Source organism: Drosophila hydei, unplaced genomic scaffold, assembly GCF_003285905.1.
Source record: "Drosophila hydei strain 15085-1641.00,03,60 unplaced genomic scaffold, DhydRS2 tig00000060-arrow-pilon, whole genome shotgun sequence".
NCBI lineage: Eukaryota > Metazoa > Arthropoda > Insecta > Diptera > Drosophilidae > Drosophila > Drosophila hydei.
In genome coordinates this window covers 914848-941230 of record NW_022045656.1, presented here as the reverse complement: position 1 = coordinate 941230, position 26383 = coordinate 914848, and the positions used below count along the sequence as shown (strand labels likewise).

At 36.9% G+C, this 26383-nt stretch overlaps 2 protein-coding genes across 3 annotated transcripts; one reads left to right on the top strand and one right to left on the bottom strand.

Annotated features, from left to right (window-relative positions):
• Positions 1–222: 222 nt before the first annotated feature.
• Positions 223–1097, top strand: LOC111599678 (trypsin alpha-3-like). The gene has a single exon (XM_023315383.2). It carries the CDS (start codon positions 223–225, stop codon positions 1003–1005), a length of 783 nt encoding a protein of 260 aa, XP_023171151.2. The 3' UTR covers positions 1006–1097.
• Positions 1098–19943: 18846 nt separating this feature from the next.
• On the bottom strand, positions 19944–25838 carry LOC111599728. Of its 2 annotated transcripts, none has more exons than XM_023315473.2 (7): positions 25717–25838; positions 22755–22992; positions 21923–22064; positions 21612–21754; positions 21391–21547; positions 20373–20487; positions 19944–20235 (listed from the first exon to the last, which is right to left on the bottom strand). In XM_023315473.2, the coding sequence occupies exons 2-7, from the start codon at positions 22804–22806 to the stop codon at positions 20107–20109; spliced, it is 738 nt and encodes a 245-aa protein (XP_023171241.1). In that variant the 5' UTR covers positions 22807–22992; positions 25717–25838; the 3' UTR covers positions 19944–20106. The 2 variants fall into 2 exon arrangements, with proteins under 2 accessions (XP_023171241.1, XP_023171242.1); XM_023315474.2 differs by having other exon boundaries at positions 22755–22989.
• Between the last annotated feature and the right edge of the window lie 545 nt (positions 25839–26383).

The window sequence follows — 26383 nt, the reverse complement described above, 5'->3', positions numbered from 1 at the left end:
ACCACAAATGAACTTATCAATGACAACTTTCTGCAAATATTCTCAGAGCAGAGACTTCCTAATTAACAAATATTGATAAACAAAATATACATAAATTAAATTATATCTACCAAATTAGTAGAGGGTTCTAATGGAGTTTTTCTGATTATGAAAGGTAATTTCCGATAAAGCCCTGCAATGTTGCTATAAAACCGTAAGTTTTCTACTTCAACTTACCACAACATGGCGATGTACTTGGCACTACTAGCCCTGCTGCTCACGACGGCTTCGCTCCTGAGTGCTCGGGAACTGTTTTCGAAAAGGGTTGGATCGCGAATTGTAAATGGACAAGAAATTGACATAGCACTGGTGCCCTGGCAAGTTGCATTGCGGAGACTCGACCGTAATCGTTGTGGTGGCTCCATTTACAGCCCAAATATCGTCATAACTGCAGCCCATTGTGTTTCTGATAAAAAAGTAAGACAGTATTCAGTACGAGCAGGTTCTTCGAACGCATATGAGGGTGGCCAGTTTATTGCGGTGGATTCCATTTGGCTCCACGAACACTACTATAGGATAACCTTGGAAAATGACATAGCTGTGGTTCGGCTGGCTGAACCACTTGAGCTGGGAACTTTAGTGCAACCGATTCGCTTGGCGACACAGAGTCCCCCAAATGAAGCACCTGCTTATGTGTCAGGCTGGGGCTATACGGGATATTTAATTCCTGACTATTTGCATGGAGTGGATCTCAAAATTGTGAGTTATGAGCAATGTAAAAAGTACTATACTCCTCGGGGCCTTTTTAAAGATATGATCTGCGCCTTGGAACGTTGGAAAGATGCGTGCTGGGGAGATTGTGGCGGACCCCTGGTATCTAATGGTGAACTTGTTGGCATTGTCTCTTGGGGCTCTGACTGTACTAAACCTGTAAAACAACCAGGAGTATACGCCAATGTTGCATACTTCCATGACTGGTTGTTGAAAGCCATAGAGTCATTAGAAACAAATCTGACACATATATAAAATACAAAGTATTTTATTTTTCTTCAACTTAATCTTTCAAATGTATGAATATTAATTTTTGAATGAATAAAATTGTGTGAACATAACAAGCAAACGAAATGAAACACATTTTTCTCAAACAATTGATTCGGTATGAAGTCATTCAAATATATTGAAATTTTAGAATCGAAGCTGCTGCTGGGGAAATAACCTGAAATTATAGAAATTGATTGATTGAAAATTGAAAATGCTAATTCAAGGATTCATACTTTTGCTACATATGAAAACAGGTAAAATGAAACTTGTGGCACCACAGAATATATATCAGAATCAGCAGAATTATTGATCGTGGACAACAGTCGAGTTGCTGTCTGTCTATCCTAGTCTAACTCCATTTTAGGTAATCCAGAAGTTTTTGGTTGTGGTTGTTATTGGAGGCATGCGAAAAATTGATCCTTGTTATTTTTATTGTAAATATAAATATCATATAGTGTCAATATATATATATATATATATATATATATATATATATATAGATATATATATATGTATATATATATAAATATATATATATATAAATATATATATATATATATATATATATATATATAAATATATATATATATATAATGGTATGAAGCAAAAATCCAATCAATCATTTGCTTAAATCTGTGATCTTAAATACAAATTTGTATTCTTTCTTTTTTCATTTATTTGTTATATTTTTTAAATTTGTTCATTGCGTTAAATTGTGCAATTGTAGATTTAATTTCGGAGCTAGGAAGACAAATGGAAAAATAGATAAATATTGCTTAAGAATACATTTTTAATTCAGTTTTGCTCTTTGTTTAGGTGCTTTAAGTACTATTAGGCTTTGATTTATATTTATATTTTTTTCTGAGTTTCTGAGAAGGAAAAAAGAAAGCAATGGATATCATATTATTTCCACTAAGCTATAAATCGAAGTTTATTGCATGTGTGTGTGTGGATGGGTGTATGGGTGTGTGTACGTGCATTTGTGTTGCTGCAACAATGTGCGCCACAAATCTCTAAATTCCCACAATAGTTTTTAAAGGGCGAAACAAATTTATTTGTGCGCTGCAACAAAATATTGTGCAAACTTTCAGCGCCAACAAGTTAAATCAAATATATGGCACACGCGCCGCGCTGGTCTTGTTGGTGTTGTTGTTGTTATTGCATTTGTTGTAATTGGTGTCATTAATGTTGTTGCCGTTGTAGCCAACACCAAGTTCAACAGCAATTAAAATTGCCAAAAGAAAACATATGTGAGTGGCCAGAAGCAACAACAACAACAACAGCTTATCTTAAGTTGCGCTAGTTAACAAACAACATCAACAACAATAACGACAACAACAAAAACAACAACAGACTGACCAGCAGTTCCAGCCAGGAAACTTTACTAACATTTTGGTTGGCCGTCCAAAATTTGTTCGAAGCAATAAAAATGTTGCAACTCGCGAAATGCTCAGAGTGAGGAATTGAGCAGGGTAGCCTGGGCGTGGCATGCCTGAAAGCATGACAACAACACACATGGACCGAGGCAGTGTGTCTTTGCGTGTGTGTGTGAGTGTGTGTTGAACGTAAATCGTCGTAATAGAAACATTGCATTTTATTGCATTTGTTCTCGTCGCTGGCCTTTTGCCTTTGCTTTGCTTTGCTTTTGCCTCCACTCATTTGGAATACTCTTCTAAAGAATATTAGAGGCTTGACAAGGCACATGTAACGCACATGGCACATTGCTGTGACTGTTCCTTCTATTAAATCGGAAACTATATGCATTTGTTTGTATTTGTATTTATAAGTATTTATTTTATGTATTTGTTATTTGTTATTTATATGTATTTGCTTAAAATGTGTCCCTTTGTTCCCTGAGCTACTTTAACCACACAGAAATATGTCAGCTAATTTCAATACATAAATCTCAGAGAAAAGAAGAAATGTAATTAAGTATATTTCTGTTGAAGGGTATTCTCAGACTACCCAGTCTTCAACATACTCTTATCAAGGACCAATGCGTTAATCATTTTGATCTTTGGCGACAATCATTCTGCTTTACAAAAGAAAAACTCAAAATTCAACTCTGTGTGATAAGGGTATTTGGTCTTGGCTTGACGTAGAGAGCAGCATTTATATTGTGTTTTATTTTTTCGTGTTGGACCAATAACATAGAACTGATAAATGGTCGAAAACGGCTTTGTGCCGATGTCTCTGTGCCAGCTGCGTCAGAAGCTCAGTGTCCATATTTGTCTTTGGCCTGGGCAGTGCCAAGCCAACTTGGCTGCATGTTGGGCTGGACGATGGAAAGTTAACGAAAAAGTTTTCAATTTGGGCTAAAAGCTAAGCAAAATCCATGTAGCCATTGCCAGTTGCCAGTTGGCAGTTGGCAGCTTCTGGTGAGCGTTAACGGATTCATATGTGGCAAGCTGTCGTGTTGCTGCAACTTCATTACCTGCTGCGCGGTAGCACACAAATGAGTGCTGCTCTGGGCTTATAAATGATGGCCAACAACCGCGCTGTATATCAGAGTGCCAACGATTTGTCTTTGGCTTTTAGCTGACATTTTCGTGTCCCTTTCGCATAAGGAAAATAAACCTTAATTAACTTGAGTACATGGACCGCAGGCGTTGGTGCAGTCGAAGCAGCTGCCAAAGTGCGAAGTGTTTTTCTCTTCCACTGAATGAATAATGCAGCAGACATCGAAACTGACCAAATTTGCATAGCACTTGGTGGCCCAAGGACAGCGGGGGCCCCACTTGAGCCAAACTGAGTGCTTAGCCTGCGGGCCACCCACAGAAGTAAGCATATTTGTTCCATCTGATAAGGATTTGTGCCAGAGAGATGTAGAATAGAGAAAATATTCAATATATATTCATTATTGTATTTTATATATAAAATTGGATTTCAACATGCATTATCAAAGCCATCTAAAGGAAACTCAGACCGACAAAACTGACCAAATATACGTAACTAGCAGATAACTGCGTTTTTACTTGAGCACAACTGATTGTAACATAGGCTAAACAAGAAGTGGATCTGAAATGACTGAAGCCCTGAGTAGCCGTATTTATATGGAATTATAGCTTAATTATTACTGGAATAATAGTACAAAGACTCAGTTTCAGGCAATGAAATTTTAGGTATTCTAAAGATCAAGATGTACAGATCAGGAATATGTAAATTGAACTATCTCCAAATATTTCTCAATATAAGTACAAGAACTAGAATGGACCAAATAAGTAAGAATATTTATTTATTCTTTATGGAAACTTGAAATTGTGATTATGTTATATATACATATTATTACTCTTAAAATGGCTAAGGTTCAGGTAGTTTTCCTTATGCACAAGACTCACCTTCTTCTTGTATCTGACAGCTTTATTGAAATGGTCAACAGTGGATTAAATTTGATTACGTATTTATAATCGTTGCGCATGTTTAATTCATGGGCAAATTATACTTTATAATTTAAGCCACCGCACACAGAGAGTTTCTTTTTTGCCGTTTAGTTTTGTCCATTACACTAAGCCGCTTTGACTGCATTTAATCAGAAGCATATTTCGGCCCTCGCAATGGATTCGCACGCAAAAAAAACGCATGTAAAGCAAATATTTTTTGACAACTCTATCAAATGCAACGGCAATACTGTGTGTAGGTGTGCATGAGTCTGTGTGTGTCAGTGTGGGATAGGACTGTGTTTGTATCTGATGTCACGAATTTAATGCTGCATGCTGTTTAGTAAAATGCACTGGGTAATACGAGTAGTCAACCTGTGGCAACATTTTCCCGATGAATTTCCACACAAATTCACAAAAACACACTTACAGACAGACACACAGACACACAGAGACAAACAACAGAGAGATTAAAACAGATTACATCTGAATTATTTGATAATGCCCACGGACCTGCAGAGAAATACTAAAATAAAAGACGCATAGTAAAATTTCAGCGAAAATGTGTTGAATAGCAACACATCGCAACGCAACGCAACGCAACGCGTCGCATCGCATCGATTCGCATTGCATTGCATTGCATTGCATTTCATTTCATCATGGCGGAAACTGTTACTTTCATTTACCTTTGACATTTATCACTTTTACAGCTGTTCACCCCCTTGGCATTTAGCAAGTCATTTGATTTTTATAATAAAATACTAAAATATTTATCAATAGCTCTGCAATATGCGTATTAGAGTCTTTGAGTGATTGCCAGCAGGCTTTTAGAACAGACAAGTTTAACTGCCTGAGCTATGGGGGCAATCGCTTAGCTTTCAACTTAGGCGTTTTTGCTTTATAGCAATCATTGCATTTAAATAGAAACATATTTGTTTTACATTGGCGAATAATTGACTTTTAAGACTCAAATGATGAAACCTAAAGAAATGCAAATGTTCTAAGCAAGCATCTCAATAAAAGATGCTGCATAATAGTATATAAAAACCATGAGAGACAAGAATACTTTGTTAGCTATATAAGAACAAGATTTTGGTTAATAAAGTAAGTTTATATATTACTCTCAATATAAAAAAGAAATTTCAACTAAATTCGATAAAAATTAGTAAGCGAGTATGAATACAGTAGGAAGAGTCCTCAAAGTGAAGACAAGTACTCAATAATCGTTTTAAAGATTGTCGTTTTGCGATGTAATAGAAACACAAATGTATCCGCAGAAACGTAGAACCTTTAATTTCAAATTTGTATTCAGTAAGCTAAGATATACTTCCTAAGTGATAAAGTTTTTAGTTTATATCAAGAATGAGGGCTTTCAAGTTATAAATTACTCTAAATTATAAATTATGTTTTTTATTATTTTTATTTATGTTTTTCATTATTTACCGCATGCTAAAGCCAGCTAATTCATTCTGTTAAAACTACAATTGGAACTGGATATTTTATTTTTATCAAACATTGAGTTTATTTAATTAATTTCTTTCTGATATTCGATAAAATTTCTTTAGGTAATTGAACAAATGGTCGATGAAAATCGAATATATAATTAAATAAATATATATATATATATATATATATATATATATATATATATATATATATGTATATATATATATATATATATATTTATATGTTTTTTTTTAATTGCTGTTTTTATTTTCAATCTGTCTATCTGTCTTATACTAGACAATAAACAAATTTGTTAACAATAATAATACGTAACCGCTCCAATGAGATCTGTTGGGTAGGTCTAGGACATGTAATCTTTTGAGTCGCCTGTGGTTGCTTGAGCCATCCAGTAGTCTTAGTGCTAGAGTATTGTCGTGGTTATGTAGTTTATTCCTGTATTTGCTTGCATATAGTCATGCTTCTTCTTTAACAAGGGGCAGTTTAATATCTTTATGAATATTATAATTATCGCTGTATAATTTCGATATTTGAATTACTAGCAGTATCCCATAACTGCAATGCGTAGATCCATAATGGCTTCAGTACGGTCTTAATTTATTTTCAAAACTAAGTTCAGAACGTGGTCGTCGTACATTTTCCTGGTTTTCACATTGAGCTGCTCTCGTTTCGTTTAAATATAATATGTCATTATATATATATATATATATATATACATATTTAAGACCGTGCCAAAGCTTATCGCTTCCTTTGCATACGTCTAATGAACATATGTAGCTAATTCCTTAAATAAAATGTGAATAAGCTACGCTCATCTTTAAATTGAACAATATCCAGCAGTTGCTCTGCGTGGCCCTCTATGTCGGGTGTTGCATATGCAAATGGATGTGGCACTCGCCAAGCAATCCGTTGCTGCAAATGCTGCCAATTTTCAGTGGTACAGCAATTACTCAACAGAAACATCAGCGCCAAGGACGACTCTAGGCGCTGTTTACAGTCGCAAGCTGCTGCTGGGGCTGTTGGGCTGTTGGGGCTGCTGCAGCTGCTGGCAATGGGTCGCAGGACACCGTTTTAGTGGCAACAAAACAATCGTCGACAAAAATATTTGCATGCACTTTGGGGTGCAGTTGGCACTGGCAGCAACAGCGCTAGCAGTGGCATCAATGTCATTTAATATGCAACACCTATGACAGGGGCACGCTTGACATTTGGTATTTTGGCCTCTAGCGACACAGCTGAGGCAAGTGTTGCATAACACAGGGCGCAGGTGCCGACCCTGACTAGGATCTGCAGCAAAAACTATAACGGCAAAACTTTATGCCCACGCACGCACCTTGGTGCCCCAAAAATCTGCCAGCAATTTGCAGCCCGAATTTGTCAAGCAAAAGTCGAAAAATTAGAAAAAATTATGACTGGCGCAATTGGCGGCGAACAAAGGATGCGGCTAAGGAACTAATATTTGGCAACGCAGCAAAAGTTCAAAGCCAGGCAACTGTTGCTCTTAGCCACAGTTAAGCACACGTATACACACGCACACACATTCCGGCACACACACGTTTACACGTTGCAAACTTTTCAAATAGAAAATGTTTAATTTCCCCAAAGACAGCGTCGATGCGACTGCCAAAACGCAGCGTTTGCCAGCAAGGCTAAGAAAACTTTCTTTATATTTTACAATGTGTGTGTGTGGGAGTGTGTGTATGTGTGTGTAGAGGCATCCCAGTCCACGGCCGCTGCAACAGTGCAGCCGAAAAGTTTTCGGGCTTGGGCAAAACTTGAGCGCGTCTCAGCATCAAAGTCGAACTTGTTCGTTTGCCATTGCGTTGAAAATTATATTATTTTCGAACTTTTCAAATGTCGCCAGAGAGTCCCACATTTCGCTCAACACCAGTGACAAATTGTTGCTGTGTGCATGCCTGTGTGTGTCTGTTTGTGTTGCTTAATTATACGCATACAGCTAATGAACCATCTAATAATTATTTCATAAATATTTAAATATTTGCCTCATATCACAGTTATAATCTAGTAAAGTTGCGAGCTTGTTTGAACAATGTTTTGTGCCATTAAAGTGCTTAAAAACTAAAGATATAATAGTCCCAAAGTAACTTTCACAACTTTCAGTTGTTTGAGATTTTCGACTAACTCAAAATGCACAAAGTTGTGGCCGAAATTTGTGCAGTTTCAGCCAGCTGAATTTATAGTCGTAATATTTGCAGTTTACAAAAGTCCACAGTTAATTAAATCAACACAAGGCAACAGGTAACAGGTAACAACAAGTAATAAAGCTCTAAAGAGGACTGAACGACTAGGAGATTTCCCCGACTTTTAAGTGTATTAGCTTCTCTCTATGTATACACACAACCCACAATATTTGGGCATGTATTTAACTTAAAATAACTAATGAAAAGTCGAAGCTCGATAACTTGTCTAATCAATTTGTTGAAAATTATAAGCGCCTTTATTATTAAGTGAGACAACTTTGACTGTACCTACTATAGGAAGATTCTGAAATTCACTGCTTCATACAAACGAACAAACGGACAGACCGACGGACTGATTTAAGTTGCCTTGGCTGTTGCCCATGATCAGGAATATAGAAAAGTGTTCTACAAGTAATCGAAACTCCGTCACGCTATAAACATTAAAGCCCTGCTGAGTTCTTCACGAGTTGTTTGTTGGCCATTGCTTTTCCTTAGTCTCCATATGTTGACAATACTTTTACAAATGATATTTAATTCGTAATCAAACTTTTAATCATAATCATAGTCACATCACATCATATAATCAACTTTTATTTTAAATAACGAAATTCCATTTGAATTCTTTTGGTATTCCGAAAAAAGGTTTATAACTAAATTATATATTCTATTTAATTTTTTAGTTTTTAAATTAATGACTTACAAAATAATAGCATTTTAATAACGGGTTTCATATGATTAGTGAATAAAGAAAATATTTTCATCCTTTTTTTCTTAAGCTCAAATTAGCTTCTTATTCATACGGATTATTAAATTTGCACTTGTCGTTGCGATCGTTGAGCCCAAGATGACGAAGACATAGTGGTGATGCTGTCTTAAAGGCAAAATATTACAAATGGAAGATCTCATTGCAGATATTCACATTTTAAATAACGAAAACCAGATTTAATTCTGACATAATACGATCGATTGCTTAAGCTTAAGAAATGGATCAGAACTTCATAATTCAAACCATGAAAAAGGAAAAAGAAAACAAAGACTACGTACAGTATTCACTACAAAAGTATAAAGAGTATACCTTAGTTGGCGGGTTTGCTTGATGTCTGCCTTCTTGCTTTGGTAATGTGGAATGGCCTCAACTATGATCTTTAGCTGAGTGTAAAAGTCGTTAAATTATAGCCCTTTACAGCCAGAGCAGAGAATTGGAGCAAGCCTCCAGTCGAGTTCTATCAATGATACTGCCTATACTCAAATATGAGACGGCTCTGATTCTCTAACACACTTCGTGTTTAATTACAGTTCACATTTTTCTAACACTTTGCACCACTTTTTCTTTTGTGTAAGCCGACGGCATCAACGACGTCTGTTTTTGGCAATGGACTTTAATCCGCTGTCTGGCGAAAGGCTGTATTTTGGCTACGCCTAGCTCTGCAATCGTGTGATCGGAGCTTTAATTACATATATTGCAAACAACTAGAACAAAAGCGGACGATTATTGCAAGATATGAACTTAAAAAAGTATTTTCCTACAAAAGTCGAGGAGAGAGAGTCGTCAGAATAAGTTACCATAAGGTTCTGCATGGTGTGCTACAACTGGACAAGTAAGACTGCTTTTGTCACAAGTCTTCTTAACCTTCAATAATTCAGGGCATCTTTGTCGTAATCATTTAGTATTGAGTTTCAAATATTTTGTTAGGCCACATATACAAGAAGGTAACAAGAAAATTGTATTGGGAACAAATATTTAAGTTATTAATCATCTATTGCTTAAGAAGCTACAGGACATAGACCAAGAAGATGGACTACAGACATATCAGTGTGCATAAAAATATATTAATAATAAAATATAATAATTCTTAAAAGACTGTTTGCTCAGCCTATAATCCACAATTTCGACCTGCATATTCAGTGCTGATAAGCAAACAGCCTATTGCAAATGGTTATCTCTCTAAAAGAAGTCGTCGTGCTTGCAACTGCCTTACACATGCTGCAACTGGCAGACTTTACCTTTACAATTCACAACTCAATCGACTCAAAGAACAGTTCAGGTGCATTCGGGAGTTATCGTCGAGGGTTAAAAGACAAGTTAAGCCAAATAAATCTCCAGTTTGATTGGCATTCTGGAAGTCAGAGACCCGGAGGCTTGGCACTTACTGGAAACATTAGCTACTCAACTGAAATTACTTATTATTATTTGCTATTAACTACCTATGCATACATCATTTAATATATACTAATGTTTATTTTTGGTTATAGGTAAAGTGAATAACTTGTTTATTTGTCGCTTTCCATTTCATGACAGCGACATACATAAACTCCAGGAGTTGGCTTAGAAAGCAGTTAAATGTTAGTCGAAACTTATTCAATGAGTATTGGATATATTAGGCAACCAATATGGCAAATGGCAGACAGCAGCTAAAGGATTTGGGCCATTTAGCTTTTAAAGCCGCAAATATGATTACTATTGTATCTGGCTGATAGTGAGAGCCCTTTTGGGCTGAAGCCCTTGACGGCCTGCAACGCAGATGTATTTGGAAGCATTGCGTCCTGGCGTGCTGTCATCATATTCACTTTGATATTTTCCTTTCAATTTCAAGTCACTTGGCCAGATTAAATGGCCAACCTGCTATCTGCGCTGCCTCAATTTATGCTGCTGGAGCTTGCGGTTGCGTGGGCGTGGACGTGGCCCAGAGGAGTATGGTTTGGGGCTTTCCGTTTGCGTTTGCGGCATTTAGATGGATAGAAGGGCATCGAAACTGCCAACTCAAAGTGGCAAGCGGCTACGTCAGCTGTTGACCATATGCATTGCGTACATGATAATCACGTTTGGATATGCGCCCGTTTGTTGCTGTTGCTGTTGCTGCTGCTGATGCTGTTGCTGTTGCTTTTGTTGCATGCGTTGCACTTGCATTTGCATTTGGGCCTGCTAAGGCATGTCGTGGTGTGGTTTATTGCAACATCTTGTCCAATTTATTACCACTTTCATTTGGTAGCATAATAGGCAATGTCCACACACACATGCACACACGCACACACGCACACACGCACCCACATGTCTGGACATCTGACGCACTTGCGGTAAATGTGCATATCTATAACACGTTGCACTCAAAAATACGAAAACTATCCCAGACTTTCAATACGGGGTCTCAAGTCTCGTCTGCTGCATTTCTGCTTCATCAGTTACATGCTTTGAATAATTGAAGCGTATTTAGGCCCCAGTTCAGCTTTGCCAAAAGATAAATAAATAAATGCATACATACACACACACACACATACACATAAATATAGGTATGTATTTGTATATAAACATATGTATTAAGTGATTTTTTATGTACTTTTTTGTACCATGGTTATTGAATTATTTAGCCATACTTAAGCCTGAAAAGGCATTTCTCAGACTGCCAAATTGCAATTAAAAAATTTTTGTGTGCTTCTCGAGCTCAGCTTCTGCCTTCTCACATTTTGCTGATTGTTGCAAAAACAGCAATTATTGCATATTAAGCTTGTTGCATTAGCATATGCCACTGGCTGGTAGAGACTGCCAAGAACACACTCGAGTCACTGACGTCTCACTGACTGCCTGCCTGGCCGTCTGTCTGGCCTGCTCTTGGAATACGTATACGCCTGTGCTCCAAATGTCATTTTTACTGCATATCCCCAGGCGCACTTTGAACATCATCGTCGCCGCCTTCTGATTTAGCAGCATGCGAAAAATGTCATATTCGCAGTTAAAAAGCAGCTGGACAGAGATTTTTCTGTGTGTGAGCTGAACGAAAGATACCCGGTGTAATTTTAAGTTCTCTGTTTATATATTTAATGGAATATATTGCAAAGAAAAAAGGTTCAATTTTACTAATCTTGGATAACACTCACACTGGTAACTCAGCGCCAATTTTAAATAAAATTGTATTTTATTTTAATTTTAATAAATTAGTTGTAAAATAATAAAGGGTAAGAGACAGAACTGGACTGGCTCACTGACTAGAAATACAATAAGATATTAGTCCATTGGTATAGCAACTAAATGAGCTGAACTAGTGTTTCGATATCCACACTTCAACTGTTACTAATAAGGCACACAATAGATCGACGAGTTGCAGCTAAGTTTTAGCTTTTAATATACCCAGTTGGTTGCTTTGTGGGAGAGGGTAGCTCAGCACACGACTGTGGAAGGCAACGCTTTGATGGGCTCGTTCGTTCGTTGTTGTTTGCTTTGTGTGCGTCTTTTGTGGCTTTTTGCTGTTTGTTTGTTGGCAGCAACAACAGCAAAAACAGCAACAGAGACAACGACAAAGGCAATACTCGAGCGCTGCCAACAGAGCTGAGCGTTTTAATTGCACTGAAAACAAAATGCTAAACACTTGTTGGCTGCCTCGCGAGCCCCGCGGGCTACTTGCGGAGTCACCCGGCTAGGTGTCAAGCAGCGGCGCCTCTTCCTGCTGCAGCTGCTCTTCCTCGTAGTTGCCTCTGGCTGTGCTAGCTGTCGCTTTGTGCCATAACTGAAGGCAGTATCGGCTATGCCACTGCTGCAACAGATTTCAAGTGTCCGTCTCTCGCTTTGATCGTTGGCAACATTTTGCGACACTTTGTTTGCGTGTGGCAGTCAGACAACAGAGCTGAGGGTAGCGAGGCAGGCACTGATCTATTTCAATGGAGGCATACAAAAAAGTCAGTCGACGGAACAGTTAGTGCTAAAAAACATGCCACATATTGAATGAATAGTATTTCATTTAATTGACACTGGCGGATTTTAAGTTTTTCTTGCTATTGCATTGCATTGAATGAAATATTGAAGTCAACGCTATAAAAAAAACATTTCTCTTTCAGTGAATACCGAAATTCTTTTTATGTTCAAAATAGTTTTCGAAATTAAAGATCCGATTTCGAAGTAATTCGGGCCACTAAACAACGAGTATTTACTATTTAATCATGTATTCCATGTAGTTTTGTCTACAGCCAATATTGTTGCTTAAACAATAATGGGCAAATATTGTTATTTTTCAACAGTAATAAAAATTACTCGAGTTATATCGAGTATCCAATGCCATCGATACTTGATATCAATACATGGTATCGATACTTGGTATCGATACTTGGTATCGATACTTGGTATCGATACTTGGAATCGATACTTGGTATCGACACTTGGTATCGATACTTGGTATCGATACTTGGAATCGATACTTGGAATCGATACTTGGTATCGATACTTGGTATCAATACTTTGTATCGATACTTGGTATCGATACTTGGTATCGATACTTGGTATCGATACTTGGTATCGATACTTGGTATCGATACTTGGTATCGATACTTGGAATCGATACTTGGTATCGATACTTGGTATCGATACTTGGTATCGACACTTGGTATCAATACTTGGTATCGATACTTGAAATCGTTACTTGGAATCGATACTTGGAATCGATACTTGGAATCGATACTTGGAATCGATACTTGGTATCGATACTTGGTATCGATACTTGGTATCGATACTTGGTATCGATACTTGGTATCGATACTTGGAATCGATACTTGGTATCGATACTTGGAATCGATACTTGGAATCGATACTTGGTATCGATACTTGGTATCGATACTTGGTATCATTACTTGGTATCGATACTTGGTATCGATACTTGGTATCGATACTTGGAATCGATACTTGGTAACGATACTTGGTATCCATACTTGGTATCGATACTTGGAATCGATACTTGGTATCGATACTTGGTATCGATACTTGGTATCGATACTTGGTATCGATACTTGGTATCGATACTTGGTATCGATACTTGGTATCGATACTTGGTATCGACACTTGGTATCGATACTTGATATCGATACTTGGTATCGATACTTGGTATCGATACTTGGTATCGATACTTGGTATCGATACTTGGTATCGATACTTGGTATCGATACTTGGTATCGATACTTGGAATCGATACTTGGTATCGATACTCGGTATCGATACTTGGTATCGATACTTGGTATCGATACTTGGTATCGATACTTGGTATCGATACTTGGTATCGATACTTGGTATCGATACTTGGTATCGATACTTGGTATCGAAACTTGGAATCGATACTTGGTATCGATACTTGGTATCGATACTTGGTATCGATACTTAGTATCGATACTTGGTATCGATACTTGGTATCGATACTTAGTATCGATACTTGGTATCGATACTTGGTATCGATACTTGGTATCGATACTTGGTATCGATACTTGGTATCGATACTTAGTATCGATACTTGATACTTTGTATCGATACTCAATACTTAGTATCGAGTATCGAATAATATTAATTTTCTAATATATTCAACAAAATAAATATAATAATAAATAATAATTAAAGTGGTATATCTTACAATATTTTCCTATCCAATCAAAAAGTATTTTAGCGAGCGTAAAACAATCATTTCATTATAATGCAAAGTTACCAACTGAGACACTTCAAACACAAGTGAGTTATAATTGCGATTCTTTGAATAGAATTCAAAAAAGAATGATTTAACAGCAGCATGGCTCTAATTACCAAGAGCTTGCCCCAACTGACCCCACTTTGTGTTTGGTCACTTATGTCGACGTATGCTAAGGACATAATCTACTTGGTCTGTTGAATATGTGGAATATTGCAAAAATGCATATTACAATTCATGTGGATATATGCAGCTGAAATTCATTTTGTGGACGTTGAGGTCGGTCTCTAAATTATAAATTAAAAACAAATTGAATAAAACATACATGAAATTAAATGAAGTCGGACGCTACCGACGGTTCCAGCTGTAACAGTTTGGTAGATATGGGAGAGGGATATGGAAGGGGCATATATGTATAGTTTTTGGTAAATCAATATATGAGGCTTTGAGGTTTTAACTATAAGTGACAGATGGGCATAGATATATAAACTACATTATTTAGATCTTGTTTGGATCTGCTTTTAGTGCTTTTCACAAATCATATTAAATTAAGGTTTATTGGACATAGAGACTTTGACAGCCCAAGATCTAACATATATATTGGAGAATCGGCCAAAGTTATATGTCTACAGCTATATCAAATCTATATTCTCTAAATTTGTGGAGCTGAAAACCTACAAATTGAGCTCGTGGCAAATTGGAAGAAAGCCATAACATGCAAAGCTCCGGAGCTGGCAGCGTTTAGACAGGGAAAGCCCTGCGAATTAGTCACAAATTTGCCAATAAAAGTTCCTGTTGAACATCAACTAAAAGGAATGCTTCAGTTTTAACTGCTGTTGTGTGAAAAACAATGACATCAATAACTAATAGTTATGTGTTTAGTTAAACGAGAGTTTAAGCAATTCTCAAAGCTCAGCAATTGTCCAAAAAAAACAATGCGAATTCGTGTCCAACTTTGGCTGGGTGACAAAAAGTTGTTGCTGGTGCCACTGCCACTGACACTGCTGGTAACGGCAATAGTTTGTAATCGTGCGCCGTTCTCTAATTAACTTTGATTTGTACACGATGCTAAAGCAACAACTGTAACAATAACAACAATAGAAACAGTTCCGCTTACTAAAAAGCACACATACGCTCTGTTGGCCAACTGTTCAACTGACAGTTGATGCTGTTGCTGCTGCTGCTGCTGTTGCTGCTGCTGTTGCTGTTGCAGCTGGCTTTGCTAGTTTTATTATTTCGTTTTTCGCTTTTTCGTGACTATCACAACAGGCAAACAATCAAGTAGCGAGTCGAGAGTCCAACAGTCTAACAAACTCGACAAAACTTTACCGAAAAACTTTTGTTGTTCTTGTTGCTGTTGCAGCTGCTGTTGATGTTGTTGTTGCTTTTATTTGTGTGGCGGCATGAGATACGCTTTTATGTAAAACATAATTGCAGATTAGTCGCAGCGAAATATGAAAAACAACAACAAATTGTAATCGTTCTGTTGCCGCTTAAAAGGAATTAAAAAGCGTGGCTTAAGCCACCAGACAGTGAAAGAGTGTGAAGCATAGACAGCCAAATATATAGCCAGCAGAAAATTGGTTATAATGTCCCACAGATCGACATAGTTCGTCCTCTCCACCTCCACCTCCACCTCCACCTCCACCTCTTCCCAATCTATTTCTCGTTCTGCTGGCACTTAAGTAGTTGGGCAGGCACTTGCCGTTTGCCACAAAGATATTTCAATCAATTAAAACGCACCACAAAAAAACGAGCCAAAATTGAGGCAAAGAAGACAACTAGAAATCGTTGGCTGTGGCAACAACAAGGAGAAGCAGCACGAGTCGCTTAGTTGTTTTGCCTCAAGCATGCTGCAATGCTCGAAAAATAGCTTTGGGCAACCAATTGCACAATATCATGAGCATTGGCATAGCTCAAGTTGCCACCAGCTAGCCAAAAATATGACTTTAAATTAATACACACACAAGTACACAGTCGCACACCCACACACCCATACACCCACACACACAGCAATAGTCAGCAATGCGTTTCGCCTATTTGCACAACAAACAAAGTTGAAAATGGATTGGCTCTAGGTACAACTATGTGTGTGAGTGTGTATTAGAATCTGTGTACCTGTGGGTCAAGCAGTGGCAGGCAGTTCGTGCTGTTGTTGTTGTTTTCATCTCGGGCACTTTAAATGGAACGTAAATATTTGAGCTGCATTCACAGGCAGTTGGAGGACAGTTGCTGCGCTCACCTGACAGCAGGTAATAGTCACTACTCCTCACCTCATATTGATTTGCTCAATTTTGGTAGTCGAAATAGCAAAACGGCTTCAACTTCACAGATTCTTAAACTGAAATGCATTTCCCCCAGCAACTCGCCTCCTCCGGGCCCTCCTTAGTTAGCTCTACAGAGCCAATACCACTTCGCTTGCTCAATCATTTGAATGATGCTTAGTTTTTCGATCGAATACCCAAACACACGAATGCTGCAATTAATCAACGTGTTTTCTGTGGCAATTCCAAGCATGTTAATAGGAGAAACGCTCTTCTGCTGCGGCTTTGCTATAGGTACTTACGTATAGTTTCCTATTGTTCGTGGCTTATCTGAACAAATATATATTTTTTTTGTTTTCAACTTAATATTTTCACCTGGAAAAAGCAATCTATGAAAGTTCTGTTCTCACTTCACTTCACTTCACAATAATAAATGAATTTCTTAATTTATCGCATTTCTTGAAAAATAACAACATCTGACGAGTAGCCATCCTAATATGTCTCGAAAATATATAAAAAAAACTTCGAAATGTTCTTTGGATCAGGTAACTTTAATTTATGCTACTAGAACTATGTCATGAGTAAGTACATAAACATAATTATAATAATAAATTGGGATACTTTATTCTATTAATTTATTTGAAAATGAGATGGGTCTTTTTAAAGGTTTATATATTTTTTTGGATCACTAGCAACAGCTAAGTTGAGCGAGCTCTGTCCTATTCGTCCAACCGCCCCTTCTCTGTATATAAGCTATAAGAGCAATTCTTTTTTAATTCCTCACCCATGTTTGTACAATTTTTTTTGATATGTGCGAGAGTGTTTTTTTGTTTATTAATTTATTTACACTAATAATGATATTATATAGTCCGTAAGCAATGCTTCTTCTGCTGAGCTCAACACTGCACAGTTTCCCCATGATTGTTGCTGCGAAAGGGCAGAGCATGGTTTTCCGTAGGCTCTTCACTCTGATGAATCAGACTAGTGTGTCCTCCAGTCATGGCCTCTCCTTTAGAAACCGTCCACATTCAAATATTGAGTGATTTTCGTTTGCCTCCAGTTCTTTTCCGCACCAGGAACTCCTCTCAGTATCATCGTGCCCAAACCGTAGCTACGGAAACATCCATGGCCAGAAAGAATCTGAGAAAGATAAAAATTAATATCACCATGCTTACGGTTATTCCAGGGCTCTAGTTCCAGAGTGTGTCTGTTACTGTTTATACAAATGTCATTGAATTGAATCATGGAATTGAGGGTATTTCCCAAACGCGCACTAACGATCTAAGTAGACTTCATTTCTATAACTAACATATGCATACGGACAATCACATTTTATTGCAGTTGAACGCTTGTACAATTAATGTCTTTAGGCAAGTCTTCAATAATCTAAGAAATGATTTTAGTTTTCAATTTGGCCAGCTCTGAGTAGAAAACAAAATATTGTTGATCCCAGAAAGTTTCCAGTTTATGGCTTGCCCTTATTTTCAATATCTTTTCCATTCATGCTGTTCTGGTTTTGAAGTAAGCTGACATCGCTTAAGCTTCAACTTAGCTCAAGTCATCTGGAAACGCTGCTTAACTAATTTATATTGGCCAGCTTTGTGCACGTTAATTAACAATCAGTTATCCATCAGGCGAAAGGGCGTCAATTTGTTGTTAAATGTTTCCCTGACCTTTGACAATTAGGAGTCAGGATTGCCTCAGTGTCCATAGGCTATGTAGATACCCTATAAATTGGTTACTCGACGCCTGAAGGCCTAAATAAGCATAAGCATAAATTATGGGCGTGGCAACCTGCTATGGATGCGACTCCGCTCGGCTCGGCTTGGCTTATGCTCGCATATTTGCGCGGCATATTTTCGGGCGCCAGACGCGAATAGTTGTGCGGCAAAAGCGTTTCACGCTCTTCGCATGCACACACTGCCAGCAACCCCTTGACATACCCCTTAACACCTACCCCTCAGCCGCCCCCAGCCCCTTGGACTGCAGTTTTTTGCGGTGTTTGCTGCAGTAAAAGCATTTTGGCACGGCTTTTGTGCTTTTTTTTGGTTTGTTAATTTATTTTTATTTTATTGTTTTTACTTTTTATATGTGTGTTGGTAGTTTTTTTGGTGTGTTTGTGTATAGTTTTTACTTAAAATATATGTTGCTCTTTAATCATAATATATTCTCAGTTTTTAATTTAAACTAATGCTTCTCTTTGTGTTGTAGTTTAATGCTTGAAGTATTTGTATTTATATATTTTAAATTGAATTTTATTTGTATTCCTTTCTCTTTTTGTTTGTTTTTGTTTTTAACTTTAATACAGCTTTTAAGTATATATTTACATTTTGAGTTCCTTTGAATAAGTGCTCAACTTTATTATAAAGTTTTGAATAAATAGTTAGTTGCTAACTTAAGCATTCCCTTTTTTAGAAATAATTATTAAATTCATTAAGAAATGCACTTTAATTCATTTGCCGATATGTCTGTATGAGTGTGTGTGTGACTGTATGTGTGTGCGTGTGTGTGTGTATTGTTTTTCTTTTCTTTCCTAAACTGTGGATTATTGCTCTGGTTTTGTGCGTGTTTATATATTGTTGCTTATTGATAATGCAGCCTTGGCCAAATAAGTTTAATTAGAATCAAAACGCACAACTGCTTGTTTTAACAGATCAGTTAGAACTATATATGCATATATACGTATCTATATATTAATTTTGTGTGAACAATTTGCCTTCTCAGAAGCAACTCAACTAACATATTATTGCACTCCATGTTTCAGTTGGTGGCAATCGCCAACTGTCAACAACATTTCGCTCTAGAAGTAACATTCAACATACTCGTAGACACTAACCTAAACCTATGAAGACTTTCAACTTGCTTAACCTGCTGTAACTGTACAGTTACACATATATATTCAATATCTATATATGTATATACCTATATATGTGTATAGGTAGTATGTATACACGCTGACTATACGCTCAATTTTACATGTACCTTAGTACTTTATAAGTATGCTTACTGTCAGCTTTCATCTCTCATCTCTCATTTCTCATCTCTCATCTCTCATCTGTCATCTCGTCTGTTCGCACCCCATCTCCTTGTTCAACCCTAAATTATGTGCCTGGCAACTCTAGGCAATCCTGCAAATATATGCAACAAATAACATGCCTAAGAAATTGCCAAAAAAAATGGTTATTCTTAGTTTTCTTGTTTTTTTTTTGCTGTGTTGCCTCTGTGTTCTAGAAACCTTAACTATTGTATAATTTCAGTTATGTGTGTGTGGGTGTGTGGGTGTGCGTGTGCGTCTGTGTGTACTTGAAAAGGAAACTTAATTGTTTGGTGTAATGGCGACCAGCTCCATCTATCTGACCAGCTGCAACAACAGCACAGATATGACTAGCCCCAAACTGTGTCGCCCCAATGCACTGGCTCCATCCCCCTCGCCATCTCGACATATTTGCGGATGTCGCGTGAAGTCCTCGCAGTAGATCTGAAATCGAGAGATGAGCAAGACAAATATGCACTTAAGTGAGTTGCGATTTTCGACTCAACTTTTACTCAAAGAGTTTAAATAGATCTCGATTGTATTCAGTTTTATTAGTGTTCATATTGCAACTGAAAACTCACCTTGGTTAAGCTGTTAGCGTATTTGTCAACCAGCTCGCGCGTAAACTTCGCCGCTTCATTGCCACAAATTTTGCGTGCCGCATTTTCAGAGCAGTCCACTAACTCGTTAATAGAACTGAGGATTAAGTGCAAAAAAAGATCATATATATAAATATATATTATTATTTATACATTATTTTGAACCTAAATGTCATATTCCAAATGTGAAGACTTTAATAGTCTTTGCTTATTTTATTACCCGCGTCAAATCTGCATTTTTCATTTGGAAAAAACTAATTTTAAGAGTGTTCTTGGTTAACCTTCTGCTTTTTCAACTGATGAAAGTCCTCTTGTTTCTTGAAACAATTACTTAAAATGTAATTGCTTAATTTTTAGCTGAGTTTAATAAGTTCACTTTTTATTTCATTTTATTTTGAATTTAAGAAATGTTTCATTCAATTTGAAAACAATCTAACACATTATTATAACTCATTACTGCAATGAAATATATATATATATATATCTATATATATATATATATATATATATATATATATATATATATACATATATATAAATAATTATATATATAAATATATATATATATATATATATATATTTATATATATAATTATTTATATACATATTTATTTATATATTGATATTTATATTTACATTCCTCACATAAAATGTAGGCCATTCTTCTGCAAGAATCTGGGTACCTGACCAAGGTGAACTAGTCTCGTTGTTTTCTTTTTTTTGCTTTTGAACTCAATCAAAGTTACAATTACTATCGATTTACTGCAAACAAGTTTGATGAAACAATTATTTCATATGTATATTTTACAAAAAGTTAAAGCAAAGCCGAGTTAAAGCGACTGTCAAACGGGTTTTATTTATTTTGATTTCACGTTTGTGCTGCGGGATTATCAGCGAGTAGATCATGTAAAGCTGATACAGCACAATGTGAATGCCAAATGATTAAATATTAAAGATTATGAAAGCAAATGCGCCGGATCGTATCATGCGCTGCACTCACCAGCAAATTGTTTTGATGTTCTCGTTAAGCGTGCCGTTCTCTGAGTTCTCCTGGTTCTTGTTGGGCTTGAGGAAGACCATGGTCTCCTTGTACCGATTGGCGCACACTTCAAAGTCCTTTTTGGCCATTTCCGAGCAGGGAGCGTGCTTCAGGTACTCTGCGAAGCGCAAGGCGCATAGCTACAGCTGTCTGAGTGGGAAGGCAGTGTACTAAGGACTTACCCTCCTGGAACTCGCCTTTGCTGCATAGATCCCGTATGAACTGATTGGTGCCATGGTAGAGCTTGTTGAACTGGTTCCGCTGCTGTAGATCCATGCATCGCCGCGTATAGCTCTGGATGCAGCGAACGCCCTTGCGCAGCTCGCTGGAACGCAGAAGATAGTGTATTAGGCATTAGACATTGGGTAACAAACATGATGGCGTTAATGCTATTGTTTCAATTCGGGCAACTGCAACAATAACAACAACAACAACAACAATAACAATAAGAGCTACAACAACAACAACAATAACAACAAAAGGAACAACTTACTGACAAAGTTTATCCAATTCCTCCTTCTTGGCAGCGCCAATCGAAAATTCCGACGTTAAATGCAGCATTTCAAGTGGTTCGGCGCACTTGGTGAACTCCTCCTGGCCGCATTCCTCTGACCTTACGACCGCCATCAGCAATGCTGCTTGGCACAATGCACATTTTCAGTTTCGGCGATATTCGAGTACAAAAATGTAACACACGGGATGAGTTGGGGGATGGAGAAGGAGAAGACAAATAAACAAACTGGCAAACAAACAGTGGATAGTGCTCAAGTTGAAAGCTAAAAGGCAATCTGAGACCTGCTGCCGCTAAGTCTCTCACACTTCTAGTCCACTCTAGCGCTCTGTCACTTTCTCTCGCTCTCTCCCTCTCCCTTTGTGCCTGTCTCTCTTGCATTTGCTGCTCTCACAGCTGCAACACAAAGTTGCAAATGTGCGTCAGGGGTAATAAAGTTGGGCATAAGTGAAATTGGCATTTCATAAATTTAAACTTTTCGGGTTTTGGTACACATCTTCTCAATCTCTTTCTCGCGCTCTTTTACCCTGCCCTGCCCTGCCCTTCCCTTCCCTTCCCTTTCGCTGTCTCTACCACGCGGCGCTTCTATCGAAGTCACGCAGCTGCCAATTAAACTGACTGACAGTCCTCGCCTGATCTCGGCGATAAGCGACAGACAGCGCCCAGACGCAAACCCCTAGACACGGGCACAGAGTGAGACTCGGAATCAGAATCAGAATCGGCCTCGAACTCGATATGAAAATCGTGTTTCGAACTCGAACTCTGACACTTGCACATCTTGACCTTTGTCACGCCATAAATACTTCACACTTACCCGCCAGCAGCAGCGCTGTCATCGCCTTCCAACTGCAGCAGCATCGATACATTTTGTCAGACGCTTTGCAATTTGTGTTTGTCTTCTATTTTTGCTCTATTTGCTTTCCGTTTAAGTTGCAGTTCACACTTTGCACTCTTACCCTTCTCTTCTGTTCTCTTTTATTGTTGTTTTACCTTGTAATTGCTCTCGTCATTTGCTTTAGGCTAGTTCGCTCTGTCGCTTGACGCACAACCTGCTAGAAAACGAAAGACGAGCACAAAATAAAATATTTACATACTGACAAATTAAGAAAAAAGCATAACCAGCAAGAGCTACTAATTGATATGCCTCAAAATGCAATAATATTAAGTGCACGCGTGCACTCTACACGAGAATTCTTGACCCGCCCTATGGGCGCTACGAACTTCCCTGCGACGGAGTGTGTCTTGGTCATACTTATTCAGCTTATGCTGATTACTTTGTATATTAAAAAATATTCTGTTATAATTATGAATACTTTATAAAATACATTTTTAATTTTTGTCCTTTAAATATAATCTTAAGCTTAAACATGAAAAGGAAAATCCTTTCCGAAAAGAAGTGTTAATAATATTATACTAATATAAATAATATTAAAATTATATTAAATTAATATATAATAAGATTATTTAATATTAAATAAAAATCTTATGAAATTCCAATTTATATAAGCTTAAAGATTTAGCTTTAAGTACATTTTTATTTTTGAATTATTATTTGCTATCAAAACTTTTTTAAAACCATCTCAAAAACTAGGGTATTTCTGCTATTTTTTTTTTTTTTTGTATTTTTAAGACTAATTGTCAATATTAATTATGCATTAATTGTGACATTTGTTAATCTATATTAATTATGTTGCTGCCAATTCAGAAATTTCAACGCAATTTAAAAAATGTTAGAAAATAAAAGCAAGAAATGCTAAAAATAATGAAAATATATATATATATAAATATATATATATATATATATATATATATATATATATAAAGCAAAAGCCGAAAGCGTCAATTTCATTTGCTTGGTTGTTGTAGATCTTGTTATTCTTCTTTTATTGTTATTATGGTGAATGAGTGAGAGCTTTAAAAACCCTGATTTAGTCTTGTCTGGAGAGTATATAAATGGGTGCAAAGTACAAAGCGTTTCAAATATATGATATAAATATAGAAATTAATGTCTTTGATGCTTGATGCTCCAAACTAATTTACGTGTCCCACGCACAAAAACAGTTCGATAGTCAAATAATTAATTGCACGCCAAATTGTGGGAATAGTTGAAACACTAATTGGGAAATGAGTTGCAAATTTAATGAACAAGTTCAAACTGAGATAATTGAAAATGAAAATTAAAAATTAAATTAAAATTAAAATAAATTCATAAAATGCTAAAAAAGTCATTTTAAAAATTTGCTTTTCTTTTATATTTAATCAAAGCAACATCGAACAGAAAAAACCTATGTCAAATTAAATAAAACAATAAGTTTTTTCTGTAAGTATACTTTATGTATAATTGTTTAGTTATAGATCTTTCACATTACTAAAAAGTTGTAAAACATTTATCATCGCTTATCGTTGGTTAATATACTTAATATCATGGTAATTATACACTCTGTTCCATAGCAACTCGCATTAGCATTTAAATTATGATTACATAAAGGTCACATTTACCCATATAAGAGAAATATGCAAATCTTTAATGAATTGCTTGCCAATTAAAATGCCGCATAAATAAACTGTGACTTGCAGTAAGATTAATAAAACAATTTACAAAAATTCAATCAAGGCAAAATTGTTTATCAACTTAGTTAAATATTTTTTGTATTGCAAATATAAATATTCTGTGTATTCACAAAATAAGCAAAAAAATAACAAGGTGTTTTAAAATATTAATAAATGAAACTCGCTAAATATCACAAATTACATATCATAGCTGATATACCCCACTGAACGCTGCACAACTCTTTAGACGTGAGACTATACAAAGAAAACGTACAAAAAGTAAAAAAGACGAAAATATGATTTTGTTTTGCAGTTAGTTTTTGTGCCAAATTATATTTTTTTTAGATTTCTTTTAACTTTTTGTGATGCATCGCCTATAAAATGTATGTGTGTGTGCGTGTGTAGGTTGTATATTTATTTATATTGTTGGGCTTTAAGCACTTTTATTGCATATAAACATAAACAAATGTTTCAGATGTTTCTCCCTCTCTCTCGCTCTTAATATCGCTGTGTTTATCTTCAATTAATAGTAAACAAATAGTGGATGAGAATATTTACATAGATATGTATGTGCATTGGGGAAGGTCAGTTATAACTTTGCCCGCCTCAAAGTCTTGCGATATAATCGGAGAACCGATCGCTGTTGACATTGAGAAAGGGAGCAAAAATGCTAATTGATAAAGTGCAATGGAATGCAAATCGAAATGCATAAATCTAATAAACTTTTGAGCTTTCCAATTGATTTTTCATTGATCAGCTGTTCGCCTTAATTGGCAACCAGAAAGGAAAACAAAACACTTAAAACATATCTGAAATGAACAAGCGAAGAAGTGAAGAAGAAAATACGAGATACAAAGACGGAATGGCACCACTTCTTTTTTTGCTCAAGTAAAGTGAAAATGAAAATGAAATTGAGCGAGTTTTATTTTTGAGACAGATCGCAATTTGCAATTGCCTTGAAAGTGGGCGGTAAGGCGACGGGGCGGAGGGGAGCAGCACGTGATGCAAAGAGTGCAAAGATACAGAAAGAATGCAGTCGGACGAGCCTCTCGCCCGCCGATATGATATTATGCGATGCGATGCAAAGCGATGTGACGCGATCTGTGTGCAGCCGGCAAAGAAATCAGGTTTTCTTGATAAATTTTTTAAACATTTCAATGTAGTCAAATCAAGTAGCTATAGTTGCTTATGATTGTTTTTCATTTATAGCTAGAGAGCGGTCACACCTGCGCGACGATCGGCCACGAAATTTGAAAACACTTTCCCAAGTTCTGAGATCTGCTGTCCAGACGCAAGCGCGTCGCGTTGTTCGCCGTCCGAGTAACAAAAACGTACTGAAGAAGCGGCCGTCCCAGCAGCAGCAACAGCGGTAGCCCCACACACAAGCAGCAGCAGCAGCAGCAGCAACAACAACAACGGGCGTTACCCGACCTCCCAGCTCAGTAAGCTTCGTGGGCGCACGAATGGCCATTCGCCAAGCGCCAAGCACTCGACTGACACTTGTCGTGCATGTTGCTAGCAACATTCAAAATTGTTGCCAGCTGGCGCTGCTTGCGCTGTCAACAGGTACCTGCATGTTGCCAAGCACTGGTTCAATTTTTGTTGTTGCACAGACAGCTGCATTTGATGATAAGCCAGTCGACGCAGCTGATGCGACAGCTGCCTAAATGTATTTTGTTTTTTATACCCTGGACTAAGTGTCGACTGCTGAGAGTATAAGAGTTACGTACATTTTCATTAGAACATATCCTGAGTTATCCTATTGAAAAGAGGTTCCAGGGTATAATGTTCTTGTTCGTAATTCCTTGTGAGAATTTATGTGACGTTTAATCTATAGTTAACCTCTTTCCTTATAGTCGATATAAATCGATTATTTTTATTTCTTTAGACTTA